The sequence below is a fragment of the Ctenopharyngodon idella genome, chromosome 2 (genome assembly GCF_019924925.1).
Source record: "Ctenopharyngodon idella isolate HZGC_01 chromosome 2, HZGC01, whole genome shotgun sequence".
NCBI lineage: Eukaryota > Metazoa > Chordata > Actinopteri > Cypriniformes > Xenocyprididae > Ctenopharyngodon > Ctenopharyngodon idella.
In genome coordinates, this window is record NC_067221.1 from 13,095,736 (window position 1) to 13,122,449 (window position 26,714).

General features: G+C 35.9%; 1 protein-coding gene across 1 annotated transcript; it reads left to right on the forward strand.

The window, feature by feature from the left end:
* The first annotated feature begins 11,275 nt into the window (after positions 1-11,275).
* Positions 11,276-26,114, forward strand: si:dkey-181m9.8 (uncharacterized). Its single transcript, XM_051870261.1, has 21 exons — positions 11,276-11,578; positions 11,979-12,069; positions 13,982-14,047; positions 14,174-14,340; positions 14,422-14,588; positions 14,727-14,818; positions 15,530-15,700; positions 16,049-16,153; positions 17,227-17,472; positions 17,566-17,657; positions 17,750-17,932; positions 19,461-19,640; positions 19,781-19,879; positions 19,987-20,076; positions 21,606-21,720; positions 21,810-21,928; positions 22,011-22,124; positions 22,698-22,761; positions 22,849-22,942; positions 23,047-23,215; positions 25,396-26,114. Exons 1-21 carry the CDS (start codon positions 11,534-11,536, stop codon positions 25,564-25,566), a joined length of 2,640 nt encoding a protein of 879 aa, XP_051726221.1. The 5' UTR covers positions 11,276-11,533; the 3' UTR covers positions 25,567-26,114.
* The last annotated feature ends 600 nt before the right edge of the window (positions 26,115-26,714 follow it).

Here is a 26,714-nt window from a genome sequence, read left to right on the forward strand (position 1 = left end):
CGTATTTATACCATCAGATGTATGCTTTCTCTAATTCAGCATTTATTTTGTTTTTACAACAGGTAGTTTGTTTATATTTGCTGTTTCTATTTGATCATATCTTCTTAATATCTAGTAAAGTCATTTTTCTTGTTAGTCAGTTGATGCAAGTATCAGCAGACAATAAAAAATGAACAATAAAAGTTGTTGATAAAATGAGTAATGTGTTTAATCAATCATTTCTTGGTAAAGCAAATAAAGAAATAAAGGTAAAAAGTAAAATGAATGAGATATATCTCATAAATCACTAAAGAAAGAGAGGGATCTGGGTAGCCAAAGCATCTCAAGAGAAGAAGCCCAGATACAAGATATCATGCATCTGCATGGCAAATACGTCACAAGCACAACCTGATCTCACAGGAAAACGTAGCTATGTTACAAGGTGGCAATTTCGTATGAAATTGTGTGAATTCTACAAAAAAAAAAAGATTATTAGATAAAAAGTAAGCATGAAAGTCCACCCCTAACCTTAAAAATAAACATCAGATGCACGTCTCGTGAAGCATCAGCATGTAGTACGGAAAGGTCAACGTTAACAAACCTGATTCAGCTTTCTGAAACTGTGCGAGCAAACAAATGTTTTGTATGTGTTAAAGAACTTCAGATTTTCTTCCCCAAATGAACTAAGCGCAATACATATGATAAAATGAAACAATCAGTGGAAAAGAATAAAATGATTAGCATAATTAACATAATTACAACAAAACATATAAAGGCAATTAACATGAAGAAAATAAAGAAAGCAAGGTAAATCATATCACACATAAGACATCTATATAATTCACCAGTAATAATAGTCTGATAAAACTACTATCAGGTAGAGTTTATTTTGTTAAGCATTACATCCTTGTAGTATCAGAGTTTCCTTATTATTACAAACGCAATCAGCACTACAGACTGCATTCATAGGAAAGGCACCGATGAAGCAACAATTCACTTTGGTCAACAGAACTCATTTTAATTTAACCAGCGTATAATTAACCTACAGATGGCCTGAGGTGGCCTGAGTTCAAATCATGATTACTATATTTTATCAAGTGGAAGTGGTGCAACTCTGCTTCATGTTTAAGTGCCGCTTTGTCTGTGCGAAAGCTTGCAGTAAAGTGTGATGCAATGTTGTCTGTAGCCTAGTTTGTACAATGTCTAGAATATTTTATTCATTCAACTCGCAGGTGAGTATAGAAACCCACTTAGAATCTGACTCTTCATACAAAACCCTCAGACAGAACAAGAGTGGAGATATACCCAACAGCATTGCCACATAATGTCAGGGATACAATAGCCCACTGTCATGCTGAAAGCTTGATAACAGTGTTTGAAATTGATGGGCAGCACTGGACGGCATAGTCCCTAAAAGGTTTCCTGCATTGTGTGGCTTTTGATTGGCTATAAAAATGGGTTACATTCTTACACAAGTATATATTGCAGATCTTAGCCAAAATCCTGAGTATACAGCAGAAATGCAAATGTGTTTGAATGTGTATGAAGTCTAGTGTGTAAGCTCAGTTTTGCAGTGTCCTTTTTTAAAAAATATTCTTGAGGTTGGTACCAACTGTGCCATTTTTTTTCATATTTCAAGGATTTTATCAGTCAACAACTTTATAATTGGGCCATATTTGTCCATAAGAAGCGACTGTAAGAAGCGAATGCATTGACAACTTCTGTAATGTGCTGTCATACAACATTGCTACCTTACCTAAACTAACAAAAGTACATAACTCAACCTAGTTTCACAATCTGTTCTGTTTCTTTCAGATGAACACAATCGTAGATATATTTAAAAATATCTTAGTCCTCCAAGGTTTATAATGGTTGTGAATGGTAACCTACGGAGCCCCGCACATGACATGCGAGAAAAAAAATTAAATCGTGCACACGATTTACTAATTTGTTTCCTCGATTTACTAAATCATGCGCACGATTTACTAAGTCGTTAGCTCGATTTACTAAATTGTGCGCACGATTTACTATTTTGTTCCCTCGATTTATAATCATGCGCATGATTTATAAATCGAGGGAACAAAATAGTAAATCGTGCGCACGATTTAGCCTACTATTTTTTTTCCTGCATGTCATGTCCGGGGCTCCGTAGTAACCCAAATTCTGAAGACAAAAAAAAATGCATCCATCCATAAAAAAATTAATCCATAAGACTTCAGGGGGTTAATAAAGGCCTTCTGAAGCGAATCGATGCGTTTGTGTAGCGTTAACTTCCGCGATGTAGTACACATTGACACGGACGTACGTCGAATGCGTATGGCTGTCGTGCCGGAAGCTTGTTATTTTACTTTATAAAGTTTTAAAATAAGGATATTTGTCTTACACAAATGCATCGTTTCGCTTCAGAAGGCCTTTATTAAGGAGTCGTATGGATTCATTTTTTAATGGATGGATGCATTTTTTTGTCTTCAGAATTTGGGTTACTATTCACAACCATTATAAGCTTTGGAGGACTAAGGATATTTTTTAATATATTTCCAATTGTGTTCATCAGAAAGAAGATAGCCATATACACCTAGGATGGCTTGAGGGTAAGTAAATCATGGAATAATTTTCATTTTTGGGTGAACTATCCCTTTAAGTGCAAAGACCGCAGGTGTGGGCATTGGGACATGTCCAGTGTCTTGTCTAAATGAGTAAATGAATCATTCACTCAAGTGATTAGATTCAACACTGATTCATTCGTAAATGAATCACTTCTAGTGTATGTTGCTCGGAGATGCATTATTTTAGTCTACGGAGTATAGATGTCTCAATAGAAGCTTTTTGTTTATTGAACTGTTGGTATTCGGAACAACAGCATGCACTCTTGCTTGTATGATATTGCTAAATTGTTATGACGGGTCGAGGCAAGGAGAGGAGATGTGGATAGTTGCAGCAAAAAAGTCATATTCAGTATTCATAAGGCATACCAAAACAAAGGCGGTAAATCCAATGTGGAGGGCAAAAATGTAACAGCTAGGCATAATAACATAGACAATACAGTGCCAAGAACCAAATCAAACTGAGGGTATGTTTACACGACAACAATGTACTAAAAACGGATTTGCATTTTTCACGTACAGATGACACCATTGTCAAAACGATCCCCATTCACACAGGCCTGCAAAAACAACTAAAAACCACTGTATTCTGCTTCCAAGCCAGTAGTTGGCGATGTCACTTTGTAAAGAAACACTATATGCCTATAATGTGGTGGAACTGGTCACTTTGTAGGCCAATCGGCAGTTAGCATCACGCTGGTTCCCTCGACAAAAACCCAATAGGATTTTCTCATAGGCTTTTGGATTATTGCAAAAAAAAAAAAGCTCTGTGTTCAACAAAAGTTTAAGATCCTTACACGTTTTGTCCATCAAGATAATTTTCACAGATGAACACAACTTTTGAAGCCTAAATGCAGTCGCCAGAAGCAAAAAGCTAAAGGTAGGCTATAAGTGAACTACACCAAGGTCACACAATTTCAACATCACCACCACTAAGCTTCCGACAACTCTTTCAGTCTTTATCTAAAAACATTTTCCATGAAAGTTTGAATTAGAATAGTTTGTAAGAGTGCAGTTGTAAGCATAACTAGGCTGTAAAAGCGGACTGAGCTTACCTGTTCAGCGTGATGACGTTTAATGTAGCCGACAGCCTCTGTAGTCCGATTTATTCACTTGTTAGCAACCGTCATTTTCAAGACATGTAACAGTTTAAAAAAAAAAATCCTGGGTAGGTTAATATTGATGTGTTTTATACCGTAGAATGAAACGTGAAAGTATCTTGAGCTTGTGTTAACCACAGACCTTATTTCAGACATTTAACCAAAAACCCATTAAAAAAAAAAAAAAAACATTGACTTTGGGGCAATGGAACCATAAGTGCTAAAATGTTAACTCGCTTCTGGGCTTTGGCCTACAAAAATGCATTATAGTTCCAGCACCAGTGTTGGGGAAAGTTAGTTTTAAAAGTAATGCATTACAATATTGTGTTACTCCCTAAAAAAGTAACTAATTGCATTACTTCACTTTTTATGAAAAGTAATGTGTTACGTTACTTTTGCGTTACTTTTTCTCATCTGGGCCGGGCTTGCTTGTTTGTTTTTTAATAACAAAAAAGCTATTCTATTTTGGCAAATGTAAAGGCCCTTTCACACAAGTGAAATGAATAAGCCTCGGGCTGAAGGAAATGCAAATTCAAAGCTGTGCAGTAGAGGGCGCAGCTTAGACAAGAAATTTCAGCACTCTTCAACAATAAAAAAACAAAAAAATTAAATACAAATGAGTTCACGATTTCTCTCAACATGGTGACTGGAGAGCTGTCAGTCAATAAATGGGAAATCAAAGTAACTTATTTGAAAAAGTAACTCAGATATTGTGTTGTAAATTTAAAAGTAATGCGTTACTTTACTAGTTACTTGGAAAAAGTAATCTGATTACGTAACTCAGATTACTTGTAATGCGTTACCCCCAACACTGTCCACCACTCTATAGATTGAACATGTAATATGCATGTGCATGACGTCACCGTTTTCACATATTTTTGTAGTTTACACTAAGACTATAATGGTATTGTATTCAAAAACTTGCACTTCGAAACCCATTTTCTAAAGTTTGTGATTTCACGCCCCCAAAACGGCATTGTCATGTAAATGAATGGCCAAAATGTATAAAAAGTTTTTAGTTAAAAATGGTGCCATGTAAAAGGCACCATTTTTAATTCACAAGAAAACAAAGGAACCAAAGAAGACAAAGGTGAACGTAATTAGTTATCACAGAAACAAACTGAACATGAGAACAAAGGAAACAGGAACTAAGACAAATAAAAACAGGAACTAGGCTAATTAATTATAAATCAAAATATTTTTATTTCAATCTAATTCTTGCCATTTAAACTATGCACGAGGGTCTAAATAGAGAGCAGAATATCTAACAGTTAGTTGGTTGTTCTATTTCTACATTCATATCAGGTGTAGGTTACTGTTGACCATCAGTTATTTGAAATATAAAGTAGATGTTTTTCAGGCAGTAAGCATAATGTTTCTATGCTGTGGGGTTTTCAGGCTGAATGCCATGTTTCTTTGACCTAATAGCATAGCTTGTGTTAAATGTGCACTTGCAGATGGTTAAAGAGTTCATGGAGACGTGGATAGCTTTAGAGAGGTGCTGATGGAAAATGTGCTGTGGCAGGCTGAAGGGTTAACGGCCGACTGCTCTTTTCCAGTGGGGGGTTTCTCTCTTGCCTTTTCCCTGTAGTAAAGCAAGCTGAGCACTGGTCAGGGATGCCCACTGGCTCTCATTAAGAGATGCCAAATCATTATGGATCCCTTCCCTTTCTGCAAAGCTCCCCTAAACCTCTGGCGGCTCACGGCTGTGAGCTATCATTAGCAGATGACAAACCCCATTAGAGTGCCCCCTCTCTGGGCTGGAGTGGATCTGACAAGCCCTCTTTAGCCTTCAACCAGTTCAAAAGCACAAAAATGCATTAAAATTCCTTTTGGTAAATACACGCAACAACATACAGATATTTCCACATTATTACATATGCAAAATAGCCTTATATATATATATAGACAGATATATACACACAAGAACAAGCCTACATAATTTTAGTGGGGGGTTTTTTTCTTCTGGCTTTTTTCTTTTATTCCTTTTTTTTTGGCTGTAGCTGTAACTCCTTTTCCAGAAAAGTTGGCATGGCAAATGGTAAAGTCATTAGGTGTTGGTTTTGAATTTGTCTTTGCAATATGTAGTAAATAAATGCATGAAAATCTATCTATCTATCTTCTTTATTTTAAAGCTTGTAGATCGAAAGCCTTGTTAAGGAGAGTTTGGGGTCTTTCCCACTTTTCCATGTGAATTGCTTTTACTTCACAATCCCACCCTGACAGCCCTCCACCCTGCACCAGGTTTTAATTAGAGCTATTTGGTCGGGACCAATAGCTTTGCTTCTTAGTCCCCGCAAAGTCTTGCACGCCTACTAATTTAAAGGGACCTTGATGCCTGCGGGACTTTTTATATCCTTCCAGGCAGGAGTGTGCAACGCATGCCCACTTTCATGTGGAAAACTTTGCATGTGACAAAGAGACTTAGCTGCTAGTAATGTCGCCATTATTGAACCTCAGAGAGGTTTTCAAATGGGCCTTCAGACAGCATCGGTCTGTTTGAGCCTGGCTTCAAGTGTGCGTGGCAGCTGTGTATTGCCTAACCCTGAACCAATAAAGATCCTGAAGCCTTGTGTGTGCACTTTGTGGTTGTGTGTGTGCGTGTTTGTGATGAGATGGGGACTTGCAAGGCTTAATGCACAGCTGGGGTAAATTTACTCCAGGGGCAATAGCGAAGAAGGCCTGCTGTTGCCAAAGTGAAATGCATGGAGAGCCTGTGCAATGAAGTGTGCCTCCATTGTCTGGAAGTAGGGCAGTGGCACAATGAGGACTGGACCTCGGAGACCATCTCACCTTGGCTGGAGAAAGCTGTTATGTTACAACCAGTCGATTCACACAAAGTATGTCTGGGAAACTATTACATTTATGGCATCCTGGAACGCCTTGCAAAAAAGTAATCTTGTTAGTAGGCTCACTGACATTTTTAATTTGCTGAAATATGTAAGGGACAATGTACAGTCAGTTGGTCATTATTGCAAAATACACCCTGACACAGAGGGGATGGGTCTTATTTCTGCCTGAAGGAATTTATTTTGCGATAATGAACTGTACTTATGTGCCTATTCACTAAATAAATGAATACATGCACATGAAATATTGAGTTTCAGTATTTCATAATCCTAATTGGATATTATCTTAAAGCTTCCACTAATAAAAAATACAGAGGACAAATTAAGACGAGCACAGCAACAATATTCAAGTAATAGGCTATTAATACTGCAGTCCTCCAACGTCATTTTCACATCACAGTCGATAATTGAGATGTAAGATGGTGTGAGATGAATGTGATTGACTGCTCCAGTTATTTTGGTTGTACAACAGCAGTCTGTTATTCTGCTTGCAGTTTAGTATTTGTTTTGATATTATTTTAATTTATACAACAGTTCGTTCTGGTTCTCGAATCTGATTGGCTGAGAGGTCTTTCCAGCCATGCGATATTCTACCGCCACAGAAACCGTTTCACCATTTGTATCACTCCGCTTGAAGCAACTGTCATGGCGGCCGAGCAAATCCACCATATTTTTTTTACAAATACTACACTTGTTGTATGACGAACTGTAATTTTAAGAGTTTTTAGGTGAGGATGTAGTTGTTTAGACCTGAAATATGTGACTCATATTTAATCATAGCGCCCGTTTTACAATTTGTTTAGATGCGAGCTCAAGGTCGTCAGCGGCCGTTCAGTGCTCGTGTACCCACCGAGAACAGCTTCATCTCGGCCAGTGCTTCGGGGATTTGCTGCTGTCTCTTATAGTGGTTAAACATGAGATATAATTCATTTTGGGTACATAAAACGGGAAATCTTTGGTCTTATTAATCTGTTACTTGTTCCTGAGCAAATCAAATTGGGCTATGTTAAATGTAATAATTTAATATTAATGCTATATTTAACTTATATCCTGTAGAGCACTGGTTTTGTACTTTTGACTGAATTGTACAATTGTGTTTATTTCCTATTGTCATTTATTATGGCTATTGTTGTTAATTTAGATATTGTTGTTCAATAAATATTATTTTATATAAATAATATGTTGTATTTGGTATTAAGAAAAGGTCCGTTAGTGCGTAATATGGGTTGAGTGAAAGTTACATTAATACGCCATTATGGCGGCAAACTTTACGAGTGAATGAGTCAGTCGCAAGAGACTTTTAAATTGAAAGGGACTTATAAACAAAGGACGTTGCTTTAGTGCTGTTATGAAAAATTCCCTTAAAGGGTTAGTTCACCAAAAAATGAAAATTCTGTCATTAATTACTCACCCTCGTGCCGTTTTACACCCGTAAGACCTTCGTTGATCTTCGGAACACAAATTAAGATATTTTTGTTTAAATCCGATGGCTCCGTGAGGCCTACATAGGGAGCAATGACATTTCCTCTCTCAAGATCCATAAAGGTACTAAAAACATATTTAAATCAGTTCATGTGAGTACAGTGGTTCAATATTAATATTATAAAGCGACGAGAAAATTTTTGGTGCACCAAAAAAACAAAATAACGACTTATTTAGTGATGGCCGATTTCAAAACACTGCTTCAGGAAGATTCGGAGCGTAATGAATCGGCGTGTCGAATCATGATTCGGATCGCGTGTCAAACCGCCAAACTGCTGAAATCACGTGACTTTGGCGCTCCAAACTGCGGATTCGACACGCTGATTTATTATTTTTTGGCACACCAAAAATATTCTCGTCGCTTTATAATATTAATATTGAACCACTGTACTCACATGAACTGATTTAAATATGTTTTTAGTACCTTTATGGATCTTGAGAGAGGAAATGTCATTGCTCCCTATGTAGGCCTCACGGAGCCATTGGATTTAAACAAAAATATCTCAATTTGCATTCCGAAGATTAACGAAGGTCTTACAGGTCTGGAACGGCCTGGAACGAGTAATAAATGACAGAATTTTCATTTTTGGGTGAACTAACCCTTTAACTGTAAAAAGGATAAATACAACTAGTGGATGGAGTAGTCACTTCCCTAGTGGACATTCAAATGGATTTTTATAATGGATATAATATTATGGACATCGACCTGAAGAATGAATATCAGACACAGGTAATGCTCGCTCAGGCTATGTCTCTCTCTCTCTCTCTCTCTCTCTCTCTCTCTCTCTAATACTGTACAAAATACAATGAGTTTCAATAGAGGGACTCAAAATTCCTTCGTTAGTTCTAAAGTGACGTTTTAGAATTAGTAACGGAGGCTTGGCCAAACTGTCAACTTGAGATTTGAATCTGTGGCAGAAGGAAGTAGTTCTGCACTAAAGAGGGTTTTAAAGACACTTTGTTGTTATTTCTAATTTATTTACACACTTGTGCCGTCGAACTGTTGTATAAACGCAATAGCCCTGCGATATGGCTCTATATCAGCACGCTGTGATTACCTACATCCGAATCACAGCCATGCTGATATACAGCCATATCCCACGGCTACTCATGTGATATTGCTAATTTATTATCATATTCATAAACACACTGGTTTGTTGTGCAAATTTTACTGTTTACTGCACTGTGCTGCTATTCTAGTTATTTACCTAGTGGCTAATGAATCTTAAATCTCATACATTCTCAGGAAAAAGCTTACTTGCGTGTTGAAAAATAAGGTGGATAAAGCACTATGGACAATGCAAATATTAGGAAATATTCGACAGCTGAATGCTGCGATTGACAAATCAGAATTAAGTATACCAAAGCATAAGAATAGGGTTTATACAATGAATGTTTATGGTCATATAGACATTTAGCCTATATTTAAAACATCTGGTGGAATAACTAAAAAAAACAGGAGGTTTAAATTATAGGGTATTGAAAATCAAAAGATAACATCTATCAGAATGCCTATTTCCCCAATGTATTGGCCCACTTTCTTCTAGCAGACTTGCTCATATAGTACTCTTGGGGGTCACCTTCACACTATAGCATAATCACACATGGCAGGTAGACATTGTCATCAGTAGAAACCCGGGTCATGCCATCACAATTGAGTGACAACTACATTCGTTTCACTGCTTCTCTTATCTCTACCTTTCCATCATAAATCACTGTTCTTTCTGTGGCCTGTCTGTCCACCCACTCAGTCCTGTGTTCTGGTCACCTCATGGGTTCAGAAAAAAAAATGAACTCGGAGGATGGGAAATAAGTCAGAAAATTAGTCCGTGTTATCTCAGTAGGATAGCGCAAGATTGTTTCGGCCAACTACATGGAGCTTAAATTCTGGATGCCGTCTGTCACTAAAAAAACCATGAGATGTCCAGGGAATCAGATTTTCTTTCTCATAATATTTGAACAGTTTTTATGAAGGAATATCAGTTTGGAAATACAATTACATGCTTTTAAAAGGCATGATATTCATTGATTCTTGGGATAAAATATGTCCTACAACTTTACCTGTCATAAGTTTTAAAATAGAAAATGTACCATTCGCATTGCATTGTAACTCACCATAATAATCCACAAAACTTTCATATAGATTTGAATATATATACCCTAGTAAAAAAAAAAAAAAAACTATACCAAAATCTATTTAAAATACATTTATTTCATACTAAGTATACTTCAAATCAATTAACATTTTTTATTGACATATCACTTAAGACTTACTGATATAAAAATATAATCTTTATTTGGAGTATTTCTTTGTTGCACACTGCATATTTCTTAATATTATGCCTAAATGTATTTTAATATCACTATTAATAAGGATTATATGATCTCTGTATAACATCAGTCTTTAAATGCAAGATATTTAAAGTGTACTTAAAGTATACTTGCAATAGTTCCACTTTATCACAAATATACTTAAGTATATCAGTTGGACCTCAGCACTACTTCCGCACAATTAAAATGCATTAAGAACAAAATTAGTTGTTCCAATTTAGCAGACTTTAAGTATATCCGTTTAGTATACCAAAAGTACAAATGCAGATTTTTTTTATGAAGCTCATAAATATGTAAATGTATTTTGTAGTATACTTAGCACAAAATAAATGTATTTCAAATACATTTTAGTATATTTTTTTCACTAGAGTAAACATATATTTTAAATAAACATTACTGTCTGCCTTGTCCAGACAGGAGGAAAAGGTTACATTAAAAATACCTCTTTTGTATCACGACTTTCTGTCAGCATTGCGATATTTAAGAAAAGGAAGGAAAAAAACAGGCTAATTCAGAATAATTCTCTAATACACAAGCTTTTGTATTTTTCGTCGTTATGATATATCGTTATTATATTTAAGAGAGAGAGAGAGAGAGAGCGAGAGAGAGAGAAACAGTTGCTTAATAGTCTACAAATCATTCTACAATGACCCAGAAAAATGGAAAAACCTACATACTCTAAACTGCTCAGTAAATAAAAGTTGACCTGTTCTTTTTCTCTGTTTTACAGGATGCAGCGCAGTGCAGTGCCCTCAGAGATTTTATGTGTTATACTGACATCCAGTGGTACTGCAACAATGGACGTTGTTTACTGTCAATATTAGGCTCGACAAACAGGAATACCTTTTTAATTTGAGCTTGACTTTTGCCTCTATCTCCGTGTCATTATCTGGAACACAGATTCAGTTTGGCTGAATCACTGTTGAAAAAACAAATAGCGGAATAACATAAAACAAAAGAAAAACTCGAACAGCGAAATTTCTGCCACACTCAATATGGCAGACAACTACTGCCAGATTTCAACTGTCGGTATCAACGAAACGTAGTGACGTTCATGGGCAAAAGAAACTAAAACTGGCTGAATGACATGTAAACTTGAGCGATGGAAGAAGCAACAGATATGATTTCTTGTTCTGATTTTAATATTACTTGACGCTGAATGCATGAGCGGTGCTCGTGCAGTTAGAGGATGTCGCGCGTTACAGCCGATCTGAATTTTCAAACACTTCTCGAGGTAGGTTTACTGTCAACACTAGCGAGGCAGCTATGGTTTACCATATTGTAATGGTTAGTGAGCTAACAGGCTAATTATCGGTAGTGCATCAAGATTAAAACTAAGCCAGATGATATACTGAACTAGATATTTCAATATGAGTAGCTGTCCTGTCAGATATCATGATAAACTCCTTTAGGGATCTCCTTTCAGAATCTCCTGTCATGTTGTTTACTTTGTGTTTGACAGTGGTGATTAAATATCAGATTACCACTTTTGTTGTTAAAACTATGGCTGTAGTAACTATGGTAGGCTATTGGTTACCATAGTAATTTTTTATTAGTGAAAATTGTCTTGTTGATGTTGTGGTGCATTAGGATCCTCTTGTTTACTGATCACTATCTTGACATTTTCCCTATAGTGTAATTACTGCTACCCAGAAGATGTTCTTGATGACGTCAAAGATGTGTCGGCAGATTTCCCAAACCTGCAGCTATACGTGGACTATTATCGTGAGTTGATCTTCTAAAGCACAGTGGTCTAACAACAGATCTTTATCAACGTGTAGCAGGGGTATTATAGTTAAAGAGTTAGTTCAGCCAAAAATGAAAATTCTGTCATCATTGTACTCACCCTCATGTCGTTCCAAACTCATAAGACTTTCGTTCATCTTCGGAACCAATGAAGTTGAACAAATAAAGATATTTTTAATGAAATCTGAGAGATTTCTGTTCCTACAGTCCACGCAACTACCATTGCTGCTTCAAAAGGTTCATAAAGAGATTGTAAAAAAAAAAAAAAATCCATATAAATTGAGCAGTTTAGTCCAAATTTTCTGAGGAGACGTGATCGCTTTATATGATAAACAGCTTTTATTTCCATATAAACATTCATCAACGCACACGTAAGTTATGGTAAAGGGGAGATGCAGCACGTTCGAGCTTCCACAAGAACCAATGAGATTTTTTCTCATGCGTTAAAGCATGTACGGTTGAGCTTCTGTTTATGCTCACTGATCAATGTGAATAAAAGCCTAAATTCAATGTGTTATATTAAATAACACAATCGAACAAAAAACAACAGTTACTAAAGCTTAAACTAAAATGATAATGGAAATATATATATATATATATATATCGAATTTTCACGAATTTTCATACTTTTACATACATTTATTTTTCATACTATGGAAGTCAATGGGGCCCATCAACTGTTTGGTTACCCATATTCTTCAAAATATCTTCTTTTGTGTTTAGCAGAACAGAAGAAAGAAATTCATACAGGTTTGGAACATCTAGAGGGTGAGCAAATGATGACAGAATTTTCATTTTTGGGTGAACTATCTTTTTAAGGTCTCTGCCTATACAGAAATTGACTATTGAAAGTAAATGTTCAATGAGAAATATTCACTGGAGTACAGATTGTACAGATTGTTTGTCTTGTCCTATATAATTCGATAACTATTTTAAAGGATTAGTTTACTTCAGAATTAAAATTTCCTGATAATTTACTCACCCCCATGTCATCCAAGATGTTCAAATCTCTCTTTCTTCAGTTGAAAAGAAATTAATGTTTTTGAGGAAAACATTCCAGGATTTTTCTCCATATAGTGGACTTCAGTGGGGTTCACTGGGTTGAAGGTCCAAATTGCAGTTTCAGTGCAGCTTCAAAGGGCTCTACACCCAGATGAGGAATAAGGGTCTTGTCTAGAGAAACGATCAGTCATTTTTTAAATAAAAATGTATATACTTTTTAACCACAAATGCTCATCTTGCACTGCTCTGTGATGAGGCACGCATTACGTTGAAAGGTCACGCTGAGGTACCACAGTAGGGCGAATAACTTAATCTAATTTTCTCTTCCAACTTCAAAATCATCAGATACATTTGTTTTACTTTTTTTTTTGTAAAGGGTTTAATCTTTGGACGTTCGCTTTGTAGACACTGGATCGGTATTTCCGTCTACGTCATGCGTGACCTTTGTAACTTGATTACGTCATGCATGGCGCATTGCAGAGCTAGTGCAAAATTAGCATTTGTGATTAAAATGTATATACATTTTTATTTATTTTTTTAGAAAATGACAGATCGTTTTGCTAGATAAGACCCATATTCCTTGTCTGGGATCATGTAGAGCGCTTTGAAGCTGCAGTGAAACTGCAATTTGGACCTTCCACCTGGTGTACCACACTGAAGTCCACTATATGGAGAAGAATCCTGTAATGTTTTCCTCAGAAACCTTAATTTCTTTTCGACTGAAGAAAGAAAGACATGAACATCTTGGATGACATGGGGGTGAGTAAATTATCAGGAAATTTTCATTCAGAAGTGAACTAATCCTTTAAAAACAAGTGTATAATTTTGAATTTTGAATTTTTGCTTACTGTGCGTATTTCCTGAGTTCAGTTATCTTCTCTTTTTACAGTCTATCCCAACAATGATAAAAAGAAGTTGGTTTATTTGGGTGGTACCGTTCCTGTAACATACGAAGGTAACTGGTTTCAGAAGCTTTACTGTAACCTATAACTCATCCCTTCCCATGTTTACATTGTTCTTTGTTTTTCATTTATTGTCTTTCCACCAACTGAAACTTATAATGTATTATGTTGTTACAAAGGCTCCAAGTACAATATTCCAGTTTGCATCTGGATCCACGAGACCCATCCCAAAAATCCACCCAGGTGTTACGTCTGCCCTTCACCGTCCATGGTTATCAATGCTAAAAGCAGCAATGTCGATGCCCATGGTCGCATTCTTCTTCACTGTCTCAACAACTGGAAGATTGTAAGTCAGTTATGTAGTTATTTCACTATTACTTATTTGAAGTACATATGTCACTCTGGATTTAAAATGTTTGATTTCCAGGGATGGTCAAACTTATCCATAGTTCTGGAGGAGATGATTGCTGCCTTTCAGCGTGAAACTCCTCTATTTGCCACCTATCCTGTCCAAAACCCTTCACCACATTCTCAAGCAAAACATCTGCCGGCTGAACTGGTAGTTCAACCGAATTCTGTTTCATCCTATAACAGGTCAGTGCTTGTTTTGAGTTTCAGTTTAGTCATACTTATCAAAAGCGTTTGGCCCCAGTCTCTCAATTTATCACCTTTTTAATGATCAACTGTACTGATGTTGTCTTCAGTCTTCTTTTTTTGTTTGTTTGTGCGCAGCTGGCCACATACAGGCAGCAGTTCAGTGCAGAAGACATCAACAGCTCAACACGGAGCATCCAGTTCATCTGTGCCTCAGCATGCCAGCAACAGTAAACATTGATTTTTCTGCTGAATATTAGTCTTGCATGGATGGTTCACTACTTCAGATTTTCAGTTTTTTTTTAGTTTTTTTTTATATGCTCTCTATATACTTGTGTTATTTTAGTATTATTGAGATACTATTATAGTTTTTATTTTATTTATTTATTTATTTATTTATTTATTTCATTTTAATTTTTGTAAAAATATTTTCTAATATGTCTGTCGTTTTTATTCATTTTTTTCAGTTTTAGTTATTTTAGAACATCAAGTTACATTTAATGAAAATTAAAAAATTGACTGCAACTAGCTAAAATAATTTGTTTTTAAATATTTTTTTAAAATATTTTATTTTAGTTTTCTTTTTATTTTATTTCAAGTAACAAAAATGTTTTTGTGGTTTTAGTTTTGGGTTTTAGTTAACTATAATAACCCTGCTATCTACAAGTCATTCACAGTAAGTAAGGCAGTTGCACTGTAATGTGTTGAAATGACAGCCGGATTCATACTTGCATTGCCCATCTGATATCCACAGTTCAGTGTGTCAGAGCATGTGATCTTTAGTGGGTTGGTAAATAAAGCTGAAATCTCCATCTTGAAAGCAGAAAACAGGCAGCATGCTGATCCATTACAGCTTCCGAGATTATTGGTTTATCGTTGTGAATTAATGTTTCAGACTTTCATTTTCTATTCCTGGCTAACCATAAGGTTTCCTTCACCAGTCCTACCCAAGGGTACAAAGTCCCAGATGAACCTGAATCAAGCCAGTGAAACAGAGATGAGTGGGGTAAGGAGATCATACACGCAAGAGTTGCTGGATTTTGGGATCACATTTGGTGCACAAGCTTTGGAGACCAACCACCAAACAAACCCATTCATTTCTCCTGCTTCAGGTAATATGTTTTTTGTTTTTCTGAAAATTATTCAACATTGATATTTCCGTGTTGAAAAACATATGCTGGTTAGGTATGTTTTGAAGCATGGCAGCTGGTTTGAGCTGGTTTAAGCTGGTCCTTAGTTTGTCCTTAGCTGGTCATGAGCTGGTTTAAGCTGGTCAAGTGCTGGTCCTAAGATCTAGCAACTAGCTCCAGCTCAGGACCAGCTTATAACCAGCTTAGGACTCAAACCAGCTGCCATGCTTCAAAACATACCCAACCAAGCATACAGTGTTTTTTTTTTCAACAGAGTTTAAAACGCTCTTTGTAAATTTTTTAATTAATTAAAGAATATCTCTGCTTCAGCTCCCACCAACAATACTTCTAATTTAGATGACATAGACGACATGTTCAAAAGCCTTCAATTACAAAGAGTTGTCAACATGTACCAGTTCAGCAACAGGGAGAAAGGTAAATAACACGTCATTTAACTGTTTTTATAGACCTCAAGAAATCAATATTGGAGTTTTGTGTCTTTTTGTACGAGTTTACTCATAAAAGATTACAAAACAAACTTCTTACCTTTTTCTTCCAGTGAAACCTTTTTTCCAATCAAATGATCATATATATATATATATATATATATATATATATATATATATATATATAATATATATATATTTGCAGGGTTGGGCAAAGATACATCAAAATGTATTTTTAAAATAAAATACCAAATACCTTAATTTTAAGTGTATCAAAATAAACTACAAAATACAGCAGCCACACCATGTATCAAAATAAACTAATGTATTTTTGTATTTTAAAAATACTAAAAAATGCTTTTACAAGGGACCGTGAAATTTCTTCACAAACCTTCCATCAGTTGGTCTATTTGATCTATCCCTGGTTAGTTTTAAAGTAACCAACATTTTAATATTTAACAGTTTGCAAATGACTCATAATTGTAGGCTGTCCTAATTTAGTTACTTGGTGTTTGGTAACAAAGGGCCTACTTTGCATCAGCAACACTGACTCATTGACAAACAAGAAATTCATAAGAAGACAACTGATGGCACCTGATGGGGCCTAATGGCTTGTGATAATGTGGACAGAACAACATCGTAGCTCATAGTAGGCCTATCTATAACATTATATAAGTTATTGTTAAATGTCAATTGGCCTGTTGAGAAAGTGAATAGGATTTTTACTTCTGGAACCAGGCTTTTGCATTCTGTACCATCTTCCGCTGACAAGAAAGTAGCAAATCAAGATTCAAGGCTCTAAAGTATCTTCAATACATCCCACCCAAATCTTGTTTCAATTGGAAATACATCAACACAGGAATCGTCAAGCAGTTTCACTGGATTGAGCTTGAACTGTACAGTTGCAGGACATTCATTATCTGAATATAAAACATACATATTGAATCAGCGTAACGTGATTGTAATGTTGTTCCAGTTTGTACTGGTGCCTCTTACAAACTATTGCATAAAATAATACTGATGTTCCATTGAATTAAAATAGACTATAATTTTCTCATGAAGATGTTCTTCATGCTGGAGGAGCGTGGCAGGATTGGGGTGGTAGTCCCAGGGTTCACCCAGGATTAGTGGACAACCATCACAAGGTGGTGGTGAGCAGGCTTCCTGTGGGCATCTCTCCCACCAAAATGAAGAACAAGCTCACCATCTACTTCCAGAGGAAGCAGAATGCAGGAGGAGAAGTTCTGGATGTCAAATACCCTGCAGCACAGCCAGACCAGGCCTGGGTGCTCTTTAGAAATCAGAGAGGTACTATGAGACACCTCCAACTGGTAGCCTCCACTAAACAAAAAGTTACTTTTTCAATTAAAAGTTTTAATGTTTACTTTCGTGTTTTCCCAGATGCAGAGCATGTTCTGAGGCAGCCTGACAGGGTGATTACCATTAACGAGCAGCGATTTCTTATTCAGCTGAAGAAGTTTGAGGACATGGAGGTAAGAAGAGGCCAAATCAACATAGCCCTTTCACCTATTTTTTACTCACCCACTTTGTACAGAATTGCACTACACAAAGAACCTACTGTCAGATCCCAGGTGGTGTCCAAGGTGAGAAAGCTGAAATGTTTAAGAGCATCTTGAGTCTGGAGGGGTGCAGTTTCAGCTCCACAGATGTACTGGAAGCAGTGCAGTCATGCCGAGACCTCACTTCTGCTCTGAAATATCTCTGCCATGATTGCCCTATATGCCAGGAGCAAGTTTCCTTCAACAGGGTGAGAATAAATGAATTGTGTTTTTGACCTGAAAATATGGAGCCACCTTGAAATTGTTATTTACCAAATTATCATTATGCATTCTATGATTATTATTGATATTTAATGATGATTAAAGGGATAGTTCACCCAAAGATGAAAATTCTGTCATCAATTACTCACCCTCATGTTGTTCCAAACCCGTAAAACTTTTATCTTCGGAATACAAATGTGACCCTGGACCACAAACCCAGTCATAAGTCGCACGGGTATATTTGTAACAATAGCCAACAATATATTGTATGGGTCAAAATTATCGATTTTTCTTTTATGCCAAAAATGATTAGGATATTAAGTAAAGATCATGTTCCATTAAGATATTTTGTAAATTACCCACCATAAATATATCAAAAATATATTTTTTGTGAGTGGATATGCATTGCTAAGGACTTCATTTCGACAACTTTAAGGGTGATTTTCTCAATATTTTGATTTTTTTGCACCCTCAGATTCCAGATTTTCAAATAGTTGTATCTCGGCCAAATATTGTCCTATCCTAACAAACCATACATCAATGGGGAAGCTTATTTATTCAGCTTTCAGATGATGTATAAATCTCAATTTCAAAAAATTTACCCTTATGACTGGTTTTGTGGTCCGGGGTCACAAATGAAGATCTTTTTGATTAAATCTGAGAGCTTTCTGTCCCTCCATGGACAGAAATGTTCATTTTTGGGTGAACTATCCCTTTAATACACTACTGTTCAAAAGTTTGGGGCCGGTAAGAAATTTCATTTTTTAATAAATGAATACTTTTATTAAGCAAGGATGCATTAAATTGATCAGAACTGACAGTAAATCCATTTATAATGTTACAAAAGATTTATATTTCAAATAAATGCTGGTCTTTTGAACTTTCTATTCATCAAAGAATCCTGAAAAAATGCATTAGGGTTCTTCAGAAATATTAAGCAACACAATTGTTTTCAACATTGATAATAATAACTGATTGAGCACCAAATCAGCATATTAGAATGATTTCTGAAGGATCATGTGACACTGAAGACTAGAGTAATGATGCTGAAAATTCGGCTTTGCCATCACAGGAATAAGTTACATTTTAAAATATTAGAGTTGTTTTTAAATTGTAATAATATGTCACAAATACAGTTTTTACTGCATTTTCAATAAAATAAATCCAGCTTTAGTGAGCATAAGAGACTTCTTTCAAAAACATAAAAAACTTTTGAATGGTAAAGTATATATTATTATTCCATAAAAACCTATTATTGTAATAATCATATTACTATGATTATTATAATATTTAATAATAATATAATTAAATTATTATGATTAATCCATATTCAGGGACATTACATTTTATTTTTAGCATGAAACTCTCTCACTCTGGCCCTAAGAGTTCCAGACATCCTTATTGCTGAGACCTGATATTAGTTATATCATATTATTTTACACATGTGGATAATGCACTGTGGGACATATCTCTTATAGTCCTAAATGTCGTATCTGCCTCTCTTTTCCTCTTCAGATGGTCACCATGACACACTGCTCTTGCACATTCTGTGAGAGCTGTTTTAAGAAGTACTTCTCCTCTGTCATTAAGGAGAAGAATATAGTACATGCTGTGTGTCCCCTCTGTAATCTTCCCGATGTACGAGGAGGCCGCAGGGAGGACTCTATGGAGTACTTCAGTCTACTCGACACACAGGTGTGGAGCTCCAAAAACGTTTTTTGGCCTTTAACATGAAGTGAAGTTTTTTTTTCACCTTGTGCCTGATTTATTGAAATATAGACCATATGAAACTGAATATAGAATATGACTAACTGTAAAGGTTTTTGTATATGTAGATCAGGTATTATTTAGACCCCCAGATCCACGAGCTCTTCCAGAGGAAGCTCAGAGATCAGGCACTGCAGGAAATGCCCAACTTCCGCTGGTGTGCACATGTAAGTTCCATCATTTACAGATTTGTTTGTGCTGTATAATGTCAGGTCTGACCATAATAGCAATTTATGTCTGTTTATATTTTTGTAAAGTTGTCACTGTTTTTTAGTGTTGCTTTGGGCTCCTTCATGAAGCAGACAGGCTGAGGATGGACTGCCCCAGCTGTGGGAAAAGCACATGCTTTAAATGTAAAAGGCCGGTAGGTTCTGCTTTTACAAACCACAATGTAATGATTTGCATCATATGCCTTAGGCTATGTTCAGAGTGCAGGCAAAAGTGGCCCAATTTTTTTTTTGCTTATATACAGTATGACTTAGATCTGTTTTTGTTTTTTTTCCCATAACAGTGTGAACAGCACAAACCACATGGAATCTGATCTGTTCAATTCTGATTTGGGCCACTTCCATATGTGTCCTAAATCAGATGCAGGTCTGATGTTTTGCAATGCGACCACAGTCTGAACATTCATGCAACTTTTACATCACTCTAGATGTATCACAATTCTTATGGTGACAGCTCTATACAAGCAAAACTTGGAAAAACTGTATAAGAAAAACTTTCTTCTCGTCTGCGTCCTCCTTATTGCCTGTGCAAATTCACTAGCTTCTGTGACACATCACCTTATAAAGGAACACATAAAAAAACCTCAGTAACCTCCATGGTTTTTTTAAAGAAATGAATGCTTTTATTCAAGAAAAAAAAGTGTTTTAAAAATTGATGATAATAAGAAATGTTTCTTAAAGAATGAAATCAGCATATAAGGATGATTTCTGAAGGATCATGTGACATTGAAGACTGGAGTAATGGCTGATGAAAATTCAGCTTTGCATTACAGGAATAAATTACATTTTAAAACATATTAAAATAGAAAACCATTATTTTAAATTGTACAAATATTTCACAATAATACTGTTTTTACTGTATTTTTGATTAAATAAATAGAGCCTTGGTGAGCATAAGAGACTGAAAAACATTTATCTATTAAAATGTATTAATATTTCACAGTATTACTATGTTTTTGAACAATAGTGCATATATAAATAAATATTACTATAAATATAAATGTTAATATTATAAAAATTTCTAGAAATAAAATGTAGAATTGGGCTACTTAAAGGGTTAGTTCACCCAAAAATGAAAATTCTGTCATTTATTACTCACCCTCATGCCGTTCCACACCCGTAAGACCGCCAAAGTCACATGATTTCAGCAGTTTGGCGGTTTGACACGCGATCCGAATCATGATTCAATACGCTGATTCATAACGCTCCGAAGCTTCCTGAAGCAGTGTTTTGAAATCGGCCATCACTAAATAAGTTGTTTTTTTTTTTTTTTGGCGCACCAAAAATATTCTCGTCGCTTTATAATATTAATATTGAACCACTGTACTCACATGAACTGATTTAAACATGTTTTTAGTACATTAATGGATCTTGACAGAGGAAATGTCATTACTGGCTATGTAGGCCTCACTGAGTCATCGGATTTCAACAAAAATATCTTAATTTGTGTTCCGAAGATTAACAAAGGTCTTACAGGTGTGGAACGGCATGAGGGTAAGTTATTAATGACATTATTTTCATTTTTGGGTGAACTAACCCTTTAAAATGTTGGCCAGAACAAGTAAAAATCTGAACTAAACAATTCTTTCTGTCGAGTCCCTGCATTGTGATGGTACTTGTGATCTCATATTTATGGATGCTGTTGATCTGGATGCTTGTTTTCTAGTGGGCTCCACAGCATGAAGGAATCTCGTGTGAGAAGTTCAAAGAGTGGGAGCAGCTCAATAGCCCCGAGTACCAAAACTCAAGGCTGGAGCAGCTCCTCAGCAGGAACAAAATAGGTAAAACAATAACTCTCAGTGAAGGTTCTTGGTGCAAAGTTTCTTGTTGGAACTTTCCAAGGTTGTAACGTTCTCCATGCCCCTTTCAGACTGTCCAAAATGCAAATTTCGCTTCTTCCTGGCTAGAGGAGGCTGTCTGCATTTCAGATGCACTCAGTGCCAGCATGAATTCTGTGGAGGCTGCAGTCAGCCATTTAAACAAGGCTCTGTAAGTTTAGTTCTCACAGCAGTTGTCAGTTTAGTTACCACAGAGCTCTGTATCAATTAATTAGCATCTGTTGTCCTTGCAGGCCTGTAATTTTTCTATCGAGTGCACAGCTAAAGGTTTACATGCTCACCATCCTCGAAACTGCCTATATCATCTGAGAGACTGGAGTGTCCCGAGACTACGGACCCTGCTGCAGGTGACAGACGTCTCTACTGTAATCTAGCATAAAGGCCCCTATATATATACTTAAAGGGAAATCAAAGAGCAAACTGGTGTGATGTAAAAAATCACCAAAGCTGGTAAACGTCTTCAAACTACCATTGGTTTATAGCGATTACGTAACAGGTAGGTGCGCTCTGAGGCTCCACCTTCTTTGATGTGGAAATATTCTCCAGTTCATTTCTTCTGTTCAGTCCGTCAAGGTCAGACGCAAGTAAAACATGAAAACACTGCTTTATAGTAGAAAATGAAGTTGTAATTCTAATTGAAAGAGACACTGACACTGGTTTTCATGTTTAATACTGTAAAGCTGCTTGCGTTAAAGCAATACATGTCGCTATGATCAGATGCTTTCTTAACTGCTGTTTTTCATTTTTGTTGTGTTTATTTTTTTGTTGGGACGTTCGCCAACAGTATACTGTTGTTCATGTATTTCATACTTCTTTTTACCCCTAAGAAAGAATGAAAAAAAAACTTCACTGAGAGTTTATTAGGGCCTCATGCCCTGCCACAGTTAAAATTGGCTAAGCTACATTTATTTATATTTCAGCACTATGGGATATCGCATCCCCTCATGTTCAGCCCCAAAGATTCAGTGAGGAGACAGTCTAAAGGTACATCTTTTGGTTTGATATAAGCCTACATCTGAATATCATGTTCAGATGTCACATTTTGGTGCTCATCAATTGTGGTCCTTGTAGGCATTTGCGGTGTAATGGAGTTCCAAGAAACAGGAGCTGTGAAAGAGGAGCCATGTGGACGACAAGCTTTCCCAGAGTACAATGGTTACTGCACGTAAGGAGCACTTGCTTTGATAATTGTTTATCATTCAGTGAAATATGTTCTTTCATAAATACAGCAAACCCACAGATTTTCTCAAATGTTATGTTCACTTTTAGGTTACATTATAAAGAGTGTCTGGTGGAGCTAATAAACAACAATGCACTGGATCCTGTGGTACTGCTAGATGGTACAGAGTTGAGGGCAGAAATGAACCGCTGGAAAGTGCCAGTCCCAGACAAACAACCTTTAGAGCCGGATCAGCGGTACGAGGACAGACTTCGGCAGGTTAGTGCTTTCTGAATTTAAATCATTCATGTTACTATGCAGTAGACCAAAGCATCATTTGTGCAGTGTGTGGTTAAACTGTCATGTCCTGTTATTTGAGATAACAATGATTATTGTACACAATTTCAATCACATATTGATATTCAAATAAGGGAGTTCTAAGTTAAAATAATAATGCCATAAAATGCACATTTTTATGTCTTGTGGATTTAATTGAACCACCTTAAAGGTGCATTCATAGTTCTTTCAATGACTTTTAATAAGGAATAATAATAAGATCATTTATGGTTCTTTAGCTAACGTTAGCATAACTTTTCTTTATGTACTTTAAGTACTGATACCATAATGGTGTTAGACAGCCTGCATCATACATAAACAGTTTTTGTTGAAAACTATCATCAGTACAGTCTTAAACTCCTGTGAGCGTACACGATTCAGATGACTTTTCACAAAAACAGTTTATTTCTTTAAAGGGTTAGTTCAACCAAAAATGAAAATTCTGTTATTAATTACTCACCCTCATGTCGTTCCATACCCGTTAGACCTTTGTTCATTTTCGGAACACAAATTAAGATATTTTTTTGATGAAATCCGAGAGCTCTCTGACTCCTCCAAGGACAGCAATTTAATTACCACTTTCAAGGCCCAGAAAATTAGAAAAGACATTAGCTGTGTCCGAAACCGCTTACTCATTCACTAATCCCTATATAGTGTATGGCATTTGAGTGCACTATATCTGCATGGAGTGAACGAAATGAAGTGAGTGAATTCGGACGCTGACGTATACACTGAGCGTCGGAGAGCTGGAGCTGTTGCAGAAACGGCTCGACACGCGATAAAACTATTTTATCCTACATGTTACTTACATTATAAAATAGTGTTAATAACAATAACAATCATAATGACTTTAATTTGTAATCATACATGTCTCCATGCCAGCTAGTAGTTTCATCGATTGTATAATTGGTTTGTCATGTGTTCATAATCATTAAATACTATAAAATACTGCAAACAAAAATAAACACAATAACAAGTGTACATTATTTCATGTATTTATTCTTTTTAATAAAGTTTTTTAGTTTGTTAGAAACTCTCACGCTCACAAATGACGTGGTCTTTGAGCGCCCTCAGGCGACCATTATGATTTGAATACTACCTACAGATGATTAACGAATTTTTAAAAAATCATCCACTAAATTATCATCTCTTAAAGTTTAATGAGTTAACAACAGTGCCACAAATTATTAAAACACCTTGCTGTTAGGAAAACCCATTAAATTGATTTAATGTCTACATAATATATTTTAATAAGAAAAATAATAGCCTTTTTACCTTATTAATATAATTTCATTTTTAAAATTCATCTAATAATGTCTCCCTATATTTTAGTAGTAGGTTTTATTCAAGTAATGATTAATTTAAAAATAAGGTTAAAAAAAATAGAAATGACATGAAATAAATGTGTGGATAGGGAGGGGTTTCGGATACAGCTATCGTTAAAATAGTCCATGTGATTCAGTGGTTCAACCTTAATATTATGAAGTGACGAGAATACTTTTTGTGTGCAAAAACAAAACAAAAATAATGACTTTATTTAACAAATTTGTCTCTTCCCTGTCAGTTTCCTACACTGTTTATGTTGCGCTTCCAGGTTCTACGTCAGAACACCGACTCAGTATTGGCCGACGCTGTTCACATGAGCAGCAGAATGCTTGCGTGTGATGCTGACGCAGGAGCTGGCCAATAATGAGCAGGCATTCTGACGTAGAACCCAGAAGCGTTGCACTGTCTAAACAACGTAAACAGCTTAGGAGAATGACAGGGAAGAGAAGAAATTGTTGAATAAAGTCATTGTTTTTGTTTTGTTTTTGCACACACAAAGAATTCTCGTTGCTTTATAACATTAAGGTTGAACCACTGTAGTCACGTTGACTATTTTAACAATGTTTTTACTCCCTTTCTGGGCCTTGAAAGTGGTAATTGCATTGCTGTATATAGGGAGGTCAGAAAGCTCTTGGATTTAATCAAAAATATCTTAATTTGTGTTCCGAAGATGAATGAAAGTCTTACGGGTTTGAGTAATTAATGACAGAAATTTCATTTTTAAGTAAAAAAAACAGTTAGCCAAAATGTTATGATTTTGACTGCTCCATATCATATAAAGTGTTGCGTTCTCTCAGATCTTAAAAGAGAAGGTGGGTCTGACCAACGGTACAGTTCTTGGATTGAAGACAGCTGCTCCTCCCACACCATCGCCCTCTTCTCCTCCCGTGGCTGGAGCTCCATGGTACTCTATCTTAAACCGGGCCGTGCCTGAGGACTCCCAGCAACTACTGCTGCTGACTGATTAAGGACCATAGCAGAGCACATAAACTTTATATGCAATTTTGCTGTCACTATTAACAACTAACAAATTGACAAATCTCTGGATCCAGCCAAATTGTTTTTCAATATATTATTATGGGAAAAAAAAGAAAGTATTTCTTACCCTTACACAATTTTAAAGTAATGTCAGCAGGAAATTATGCCTTAAAATGAGCAGAGAAACCAGCAATGATGGATTTGTATCCGTTTTTACAATATGAACACTGAGGTTTCTGTATCGTACTTATTATAGTCATTACACATAACCTTACTTCTGTTAAAGCTTGTGGCTTTCAAAACTTCTAAAGTTCTCTAATTGTTGGCAGTATCTACTCATATTTGTTTTAACTGTTTTATATTACTTTTACATTAAGTCAGCTTACAGTATATGCATTATACTGAGCACAAGTTTGCACTTTTGGCCCTTGTGAAATGGGTATTAGCATGATCTGTAAGAAGTCTGAAAGGTAATGTGTTGCAGGTATGATTATTTTATTGTGTGAATAACTGTGAATAAAACATTTATTTTCTCACAGTCTCATTTTTTTCCTGTTTATGAATTATGAAATAAGATGGCCGTTAAAACCAAAGCCCAACAAGTTTTTTTTTGTGTGTATTTTAATCTGCCAGAAATATTTGTGCTTTTTCTATTTTCGAAGCACTCCTCATGTTTACATGATGCATTTAAATGTTAATGACCAAACGCATCGTTATAAAAGTTCACAATGCTGTTGCAGATGAAATGTAATGTGGATAAGATTTAATAAATATCTTTTCGTTAGGTTAGATACTGATTATTAATCACTCAAACCCCTTTATCTTAACCGCTCTGCTTAACCGTTGGCCTGGCACATCCGACATGTTTGTAGTTTTTTTTTTTTTTTAAACACCTTTTCACATTTCCTGGTTTCTCAGAAGCGGAAGTCGTCATAGTTAAGTAAAATTCCATAGCGGTGAATGAGAGAATACATTAAATATATTTTTTGTGTTTCCATTTGCTCAAATAGTTAAAGAAAAACTCTACAACGGTGTTTTCACAACTTTAAAAGGAGAAAAAAAATAAAGAGCGATTGATAACGGCAGTCAGAAGAGAAAGATATTTTACCATCACTTCCACAGCCGCTGTATTAAAAAA

What these genes read in the sequence shown, in the direction of transcription:
- si:dkey-181m9.8 (XM_051870261.1), top strand. Translation starts at nt 11,534, where the DNA reads ATGTCGCGCGTTACAGCCGATCTGAATTTTCAAACACTTCTCGAG. An exon ending in AGAAGTTTGAGGACATGGAG is followed by an intron (nt 17,658 to 17,749) that starts GTAAGAAGAGGC and finishes ACCTACTGTCAG; the next exon opens with ATCCCAGGTGGTGTCCAAGG. An exon ending in GAGTACAATGGTTACTGCAC is followed by an intron (nt 22,943 to 23,046) that starts GTAAGGAGCACT and finishes GTTCACTTTTAG; the next exon opens with GTTACATTATAAAGAGTGTC.